This window comes from Babylonia areolata, chromosome 18 (assembly GCF_041734735.1).
Source record: "Babylonia areolata isolate BAREFJ2019XMU chromosome 18, ASM4173473v1, whole genome shotgun sequence".
Taxonomy (NCBI): Eukaryota; Metazoa; Mollusca; class Gastropoda; order Neogastropoda; family Buccinidae; genus Babylonia; species Babylonia areolata.
The window spans coordinates 33,657,660-33,666,709 of NC_134893.1; the positions used below are offsets into that span (position 1 = coordinate 33,657,660).

Here is a 9,050-nt window from a genome sequence, read left to right on the forward strand (position 1 = left end):
GTACTGGCTGTCAGTTGTGAAAATAACTGAATGAAAATCTGTAGGTTTAGGAAATTCCACTTTCTTGCATGCATGGCTTGTTTCATGTTTTCGTTTTTCCTTAATAGGCATTCTACATGGTTCTTTTTGTTTCTAGGGGCCGGAGGCCTATGGAATAAAATTTTGTTCTTGTTCTTGTTCTCTCTCTCTCTCTTGAAAAACTGCCCATGTGGTGGTAGAATAGAGAACGAACTACATGTACTAACAGCCTGTCCATTATATGATGATATTAGAAGGAAATATTTGCTTAAGCATATGCAAAATATTAGAAATCTGTCATTATCTTTTCTGCTGCAAAACGAAAGTTGTAATGTGACCAGAGATGTTGCAATGTTTGTTTTTTATGCATTAAGACTGAGAGAAGAGCACTTTCAGCCCTAAACAGACATATGAGCCTTGTGCTTTTCATTTAGTTTTCTTGTTCTCAGTGAGCTCACTGTGTATTAAGTGGATTGTTTTCGTTCTTCCTATTCTATTTCAGTTACGCTGTGTGTGCAACACGTGCACCCAAAATGTATACAGGTCGGTGACCTTACATTAAAATTCTTGCGTTCTTGCGTTCTCTCTCTCTCTCTCTCTCTCTCTCTCTCTCTTTGTCTGCAATTTTCACAGTGAAGTGTGGGCCAGGTCACCGCTGCAGTGTGTGTTACACATTCTGGCTTCTCCCACCCACACTGCTTGCACTGCTCAGTCGCTGTGGGACTGATTGTGTCAACACTGACGCTGGCTTGCAGCAGTCATGTGCCACCAAGGTGAACAACCGATCACATGCCACTCTTCTGTCATTATTTGAAGGAGGAAGATGGCAGAATGGTTAAGACGCTCATGTGCAAACTCACAGTCCGTCCGTGAGCGTCTGGGTTCAGTGGAATCCCACTCCCGCCCTTACTCCCGAGTTTGACTGGCAAATCAAACTGAGCGTCTAGTCATTCTTCTTCTTCCATTAATGTTCAGCGGTCATAACGTTGACCATTACTAACATTTTCCGTTACACGACAAACATCAATTTGCTATGACTCTGTCGTGGTTTATGCATGCTGGGAATTTTCGTGTCTCCATAACCCACCGAACACTGACATGGGTTACAGGATCTTTAACGTGCGTATTTGATCTTCTCAGGCGTGCGTATACCCACGAAGGGGGTTCAGGCACTAGCAGGTCTGCACATATGTTGACCTGGAAGATCGGAAAAATCTCCACTCATTCGGATGAGACGAGTAAACCCAGGTCCTGCGTGCCGCCCGGCACGACTCAAAAAGAACCCATGGCAACGAGAGTGTTGTCGTCTGGCAAAATCCTGTAGAAGAAATCCACTCAGATAGGTACGTAAATATAATGTCAGGCATCTACCTTGCCGGTGGGTGTGGAGTAGCGTATATGGCGGATTTGTCCAAACACAGGGACGACTCCTCAAAACTGAAACTCAGTGTCGCTGCCGTTTGAAGGAAAGGCCACAATCCACAGTTACGGAACCGCGTGCACGGACCGACAACTTGCCGATGCAGTCCGCTATACTATGACAGTTCCCTGTTTACCTTTGCATGTACTGGTCAGCAGGTGAGGGAGGGGGTTGGGGTTGGGGTCAGGGCTTGGGTGGGGGACTGACTAAAATCGGGAAGAGCATCTCTCTGACTGGCTCAGCGCCAATCACACACACACACACACACACACACACACACACTGACATACATGTGTGTGTGTGTGTGTGTGTGTGTGTGTGTGTGTGTGTGTGTGTGTGTGTGTGTGTGTGTGTTCTCTTCTTTTCTAGTGTAGGCTAGTGACGATGATACAAGCGTATTTGTCAAAGTTGATTTTTCTGCAGATGTTTTGTCAGGTTGGAACAACACTTAAGTTGCCATGGGAATTTTCACGTACATACGAGACTTAGCTTTATAAAAAAATTGTAATTATTATTTTTTTATCGTTCCGAGTCATCACAGAGTTCACTGAGACTACCATCATGACACTGAAAGACATAACTGCAACGATGACAAAGCATAATGATGATAATAATGGCTGTGCAGCCGTGTCACAAAAATCGGTCGTCGTCAGCAGTACAAGGTCAGGGCCAGCATGGCATTCAATGTAACCGGCAGGCAGGCAGGCGGGCTTGGCAGTCGTAGAGGGGCCATAGCTCTTTAGTGGCAGACACGGCACAGCAAGAACAGAAGGGTGAGTGAAAATGACTTGTCTGTTGTCAGAACTGATATGTTGTTAGAAGGCTAGAGAAATTATGCCTGACGGAAGAGGGTAGTTGTAGTAGCAGCAGTAGTAGTACTAGTACTAGTTGTAGTAGTACTAGTAGTTGTCATCGTTGTAGCTGCAGTCGTCGACATCGTAGTAATAGCTGTAGTATCAGCAGCAGCAGTAGCAGCACTGAGCAGTAGTAGTAGTGGTTGGTAGTGATAGTAGTAAGTTTCACGTAGACCTTCTTCCACTTAAAGTGATATTGCAAAAAAAAAAAAAAAAAAAAAAAAAAAAGTGGAAGGTGGTGGGAGTTGAGGACTGGATGGTCAAGGTGTGTGTGTGTGTGTGTGTGTGTGTGTGTGTGTGTGTGTGTGTGTGTGTGTGTGTGTGTGTGTGTGTGGTTGTAGTTAAGTCTTGTGGGTGAATAATCTGTTTTCAGTGACTGTATGAGAGTGTGTCGAGACGTCCGAAACGTCGTCTTCTTCTTTGTTCGTGGGCTGCAACTACCACGTGTATGACCGTTTTTACCCCGCCATGTAGGCAGCCATACTCCGTATTCGGGGATACGTCTGCAACAGACGGCGACGAGCCACTCCAATGTTTTTCGGCTGTAGCCCTAATGTGAAAAACAAACAAACAAACAAACAAACAAACGAAAGCAAACAGCTACAGACCTTCACCCAAGCACTGAAAACATATTTGCGCGCTCTCTCTCTCTCTCTTCCCCCCCCCTCTCTCTCACTATACGTATCTCTATCTATCTATCTCTCTCTCTATCTCTCTCTCTCTCTCTCTCTCTCTCTCTCTATATATATATATATATATATATGCGCAGTTGTTATTCTAAACCTCTTAGTTTTCAGTGCAGCAAGCCGCAGAGACTAAGCATAGCGTCGAGTGCGATCAGGTGCTGTCAGCAAAGAGCCTAAGTCGGCGGTGTAGATATACAATTATTATATTATACGCTCTTTCCTGCTCGCGTTGCTACCACCTTCTCCCTCCTCCTCACCCCCTCAGTCCTCCGCTCCGCAGGCTCAATGATCTACTTTCGTTTAGTTCCCTTGGTCTTTTTTTTTTTTTTTTTTTTTTTTTTGCCGCTGCAGAGGATAGCAGAACGCAGATGGCTGTCCTCAATATGTGACGTTCACTACCATGCTTCTCTAAGTGTTTTGAAGGTTTACGTCGGTATATATATCTTTGTTTGTATTTTGTATTCCTTTTTATCACAACAGATTTCTCTGTGTGAAATTCAGGCTGCTGTCCCCAGGGAGAGCGCGTCGCTACACTACAGCGCCACCCATTTTTTTTTTTTTTTCCTGCGTGCAGTTTTATTTGTTTTTCCTGTCGAAGTGGATTTTTCTACAAAATTTTGCCAGGAACAACCCTTTTGTTGCCGTGGGTTCTTTTACGTACGCTAAGTGCATGCTGCACACGGGACCTCGGTTTATCGTCTCATCCGAATGACTAGCGTCCAGACCACCACTCAAGGTCTAGTGGAGGGGGAGAAAATATCGGCGGCTGAGCCGTCATTCGAATCAGCGCCCTCAGATTCTCTCGCTTCCTAGGGGGACGCGTTACCTCTAGGCCATCACTCCACCATATATATATATATATATATATATATATATATATATATATATATATATATATATATATATATACAATACAATACAATACAATACAATACAACACAACACCAAGGCAAAGAAACGACAGAAACCACTTTGGTTTGCCTGGGGAGTGAGACAGGCCTGTCCACAGGTCAAATTTCTACCCGTGCCCTAAGAGTACTTTTGTATGGTGTCTTTTGTCCTCTTTAAAGGTTGAGTCTGATTGCAAGTCTCTCCGCTGATTTGACTGATATTCTTCAGTTGATGAAGAGGTCACACAATCTGTTATCAGTGGCGAAATGACTCAGAGACAGACAGACAGGCAGACAGACAGACAGAGAGAGAGAGAGAGAGAGAGAGAGAGAGAGGCAGACAGACTGATAGACAGACAGACAGACAGAGGTCACATGAACAGTGTGTATGCATATATGTAAGTGCATGTACCTGAAAGAGTGCTGCCCTTTCATTTGTTAGCTCATGATAATTATGAATACATGATGGCGTGCTTGCCTTTGTGTGTGTGTGTGTGTGTGTGTGTGTGTGTGTGTGTGTGTGTGTGTGTGTGTGTGTGTGTGTGTGTGTGTGTGTGTGTGTGTGTGTGTGTGTGTGTTTCTCCGCGGGACGGTTGGCCTTCGCCGCTTTGTTTGTCGGTCGAGTTAAGTCTTGCTGTGCTTGTGCCCCAACGTTGATACTTCTTGTTCTCTCTCTATTGACTTCTTCCTCCACCACACGTTTATTATTAATTTTCTTCACTTTATGTATATCTCAGCTTAGTTTTGTTCAAAACTCATGTATGTTCACGTCTTAACTTCTAGTTATGATGACATCCGTCACATATTCAGTATGTACATGTGTCAGGACAGGACTTTATATAAGATTTTCTTGTCCTGTTCATCGATATCTGTGTTGTATTGTGACATGTTCCAAATAAAATACTGTTTAAACGACATGAACAGTACTATCACACCTCTGTTACCTGTGGTGTAATGTGCTTTCATGAATCTTATCGGCATCGGCACACATTATAGATGAATCAGGTGCAGTTAAAATTTGAAATTTCATGTTTGTATTTATCACGAACAAGCACGTGCACACACACACACACACACACACACACACACACACACACACACACACACACACACACACACACACACACACACACACACACACACACACATTCTCCATTGATCTTGTTAAAAACAAAAACAATCCTCCAAGGAACAGTTGAGGAAGACGGAGGGGAAGACAGGAAAATGATGGACTGACAACACAGCAGAACGGAACGTAAAACCATTCGCAGAGACCCAGGATTACACACAAAAAATCCACAGACCTGGAGGCATCTTGTGAACAACAGTTCTTTTGAACGTTTCCCCAGCATCTCTTAAAGGAATAAGAAGAAATAGCAGAAGGGGGTCATTCTCTGAAGTGGAAGACACAATTTCCCTAAAGGTCGTGCAATGTGATTGTCTGCTGATCGTTTGATTTGTGTGCCTTCTAATATGTAACATCAAATGTTATTTTGGTGTTTTATCTTATTTGAAAAAGGAGTGAAAACTGCTATGAAATCATGTGAATACCTGTTCACTGTCTACATGACGGCTTTACCCGTCATACTGAAGCTGTAATATTGCCAACATGTCGAGAATTTTCGGATTTTTCCCGAATTTTCCTGCAGCCAGAAATATAAATAGCGACCTGACTGTTGTCGTACCCAGTAGAACAGTGTAACTAAATCATGATTAACCATGAACACACTCCTAATATGGTATATGACGTCATCTGTGACTCAAAGTATTGACCAACCGCCAGCCCAGTCAGCAAACGAGGCTTACTTGCACACACTTGCACCAACGACACCAGCAGCCTTAGTTGACTTCGAGTGAGAATATGATGACCCGGAATTGTATATCGCAGGCACTGATTGTTCTTGAATTTACACCGGAAGTAGCATTGCATGAGCCTGAATGTTGAACAGTTCACAATAATGTATTGCTATGTTTGATGTATCAAAGAAATGTAAAAATGCATACCTGATATTATATGCTTTGTTCTTCAACCAGCTCAAAGTAATACATTTTACACCCCATAATTTCAAATCTTTTCGATAGAAAGCTCAGTAAATTTTCTTTCAGAAAAGCATACAGTTCGTGTAGTTTTATACTAAATAAAAAAGAGAAAAAAGTAGCCTTGTAGAATTGTTGTTGCTGTTGTTATTCTACACCCAGCCGGTTTGACAGAAAATTCCCTGGCACAGACCCTGAATAGGGTGCCATCATGTTTCACTGACAGCGGAGGGAATAGCCGACGTGTGTGAAAATCGTCATTACAATAATTAAATTAAGATTTTTCTTTGGCGTACAGACTGGTCACAGTAGCTGGACTTACGTGATGTTGATACGAGCTTGCCAAATTGTTGTAATAATGCACCTGACCAAATTTCTCCAGTTGGAAACAATTTTTACCTCTTTTCTCTCATCTCTTAGAGTTGTAAGCTTACATTTGTAAAGTGGGTTAATTCGCTACTACAACTACAACTACAACTGTTACAGCTGGTGCAGCTGCTGCTACTAGTGTTAAGCTGTTACAAGTGAATAATTCACTGTTCAAATAATCGTACGCATTTCTTTTGACAGCGAATGTATATGTGATCATCTCTCTCTCTCTCTCTCTCTCTCTGTATGTGTGTGTGTGTGTGTGTGTGTGTGTGTGTGTGTGCGTGCGCGCGCGCGCCCAGGTATCTCTACTCCTAGCCACCATGCAGAAGATGAGGTGGACAGTTTGGATCGTCACACTGTGGATGCTGACGCTGTCACTCCAAGACCTGGGACTGGATGCCAAACGTGTGGTCTTCATTCCCACCCCCACCACAAGCCACACCAGGTATCACGTCAAGGTGGCTCGCGCCCTGCACGGTCTGGGTCACCAAGCCTGGGTGGTTGTTCCGGACTATGTACTGGGACATACAGTTATGGACACGGACAACTTCACCAGCATTCCTTGCAGAATGAGCGAGAATCATGAAGCGGTTGTAATCGACAATACACTAGATGGGTACTTTGCCGGAATCGATAATGACAAAAACATGCAGAAAGCAATTCCGTCGATTTTAAAAATGTGTGATGAAATATTACGGAACAGGGAGCTAGAACAGATGATTGGCGATATTCAGCCGGATTTGATAGTGCTCGACAATGTGCCACTTTCCTACACTCTGACGGTTCTCCCTTACAAGCTTCAAGTACCTTTTGCAATGGTGGGAACGGTGTATGATGCCCACGCCATGAGAATTCCATACTCCTCCGCTGTGAACCCTTTACAGATGGGTTCAAAGGCCTCTGACGACATGACATTCATTGAGAGAGTGAAGAACATGTTCATGCACATGATACTGCATGTATATCACCCCTTCATGCCCAGAGGGGTTGCTTCCACCTACGCCCCAGAGCTGCCCTACATATCCAACAGCGAATTGCTGGCTCGGGCTGAGATGTGGCTGGTGGAGATGGACCACATCCTGGACTACCCCAGGCCCACGCTTCCCAACGTCAAGCTGATCGGAGGCACGGTGACAGAGCACGCCAAGCCTCTGCCCCCTGAGCTCCAGGCCTTCATGGGCAGCGCCACACACGGGGTGGTCGTCGTCACCTTCGGTAGCTCTGTGCTGGGTGTCCCTAAACACATTAGTGACAAACTGTTTCACGTCTTTCAAAAGCTGCCCTATAAAGTGGTGTTTCGATCCAACCTGACTTCCCCAGACCCAGACAAAGTGGTGACCTTGAAGTGGCTGCCTCAGAACGACTTGCTGGGTCATCCTAAGACCAAAGTGTTCGTCAGTCACTGCGGAAAGAACGGTCAGTACGAGGCTCTCTTCCACGCAGTCCCTCTCCTCTGCACCCCCATCTTCGCTGAGCAGTACTACAACAGTGAACGGATCCGGAGAAAGGGCTTCGGGGAAGTGGTGGACCTCCGCAGCGTCAGCCAGGAAGAACTGCTGAGCCGCATCCTGACAGTGGCACAGGAGCCTGGCTACAAGCAGGCCATTTCCAAGGCGTCCACCCTGTTCCGTCAGCAGTATGGGGTGCCCATGCAGGAAGCCGCCAAATGGCTGGATCACGTGATGCAGCATGGCGGCGGGTACATGCGTTACGCAGGACAGAAAATGCCGCTGTACCAGTTTCTGGCGCTGGATGTCTTTGCCTTCGTGTTTGGTCTGGGTGCGCTGTCGTGTGCGCTGATGTACTGCTGTGTGAACATGGCGTGCAGGTGCTGTTGGAGGGGAAAATCCAAGACTGACTGAATGGTTGTAAGAAAGCAGAGTTCTCTTTTCGTGACTTTTAATGGACGGGCTTTCCTGTGTGTGTTTGTGGAAGGGAGTAGGTAGACACTTTTTCTTCAGCGTTCCCCCCCCCGTCCCCCCGTCCCCCAGTTCATTTGTTGCTTTATCTACAGACAGCTTATACGTTACATGGTGTGCAGGTAATGCCAGTCAGCGAATACTTGTAGAATGGTGTTTGGCGGTTATATTATATATCCCAGTGCACTAATTATTTCGCTGACAGTATTCGTACACACACACACACACACACACACACACACACACACACACACACACACACACACACACAACACACACACACGCACACCCACACGCACACACACACACACACACACACACACATATATATATATTTATATATATATATATATATATGTGTATGTATTGATAAATAGATATATAGATCGATATAGATATAGACACACACACACACAAACGCACACACTCATATCTGTGTGTGTGTGTGTGTGTGTGTGTGTGTTTGTGTTTGTCTGTGTGTCTGTGTCTGTATATCTGCGTTTTATGTTTATATTTTGAATAAACATTTTGTTTGAAGGATGCCTTTAAAAAATACATTTTTCCTTCAGGATTGAAGCCAGTGTTTCTGTAATCTGTTTACGGGACGTGAGGATGTCAGTTTTATGTGTATATTGAACTACGTTGACCTCATGGTATATATATATATATATATATATATATATATATATGTGTGTGTGTGTGTGTGTGTGTGTGTGTGTGTGTGTGTGTGTGTGTGTGTGTGTGTGTGTGCTTACAAAGCTTCGACGGAATTGTTTAAAGCTATAAAGCACACGCTCTTGCTTAAATTCAATCACACATACATACACACGCACGCACACGCGCATATACATAAT

At 44.5% G+C, this 9,050-nt stretch overlaps 1 protein-coding gene across 1 annotated transcript; it reads left to right on the forward strand.

Moving 5' to 3' along the window:
- Nucleotides 1-2,117: 2,117 nt before the first annotated feature.
- LOC143291948 (UDP-glucuronosyltransferase 1-2-like) lies at nt 2,118-8,765 on the forward strand. The gene is made up of 2 exons (XM_076602097.1): nt 2,118-2,211; nt 6,577-8,765. The coding sequence occupies exon 2, from the start codon at nt 6,598-6,600 to the stop codon at nt 8,137-8,139; it is 1,542 nt and encodes a 513-aa protein (XP_076458212.1). The 5' UTR covers nt 2,118-2,211; nt 6,577-6,597; the 3' UTR covers nt 8,140-8,765.
- Nucleotides 8,766-9,050: the final 285 nt, after the last annotated feature.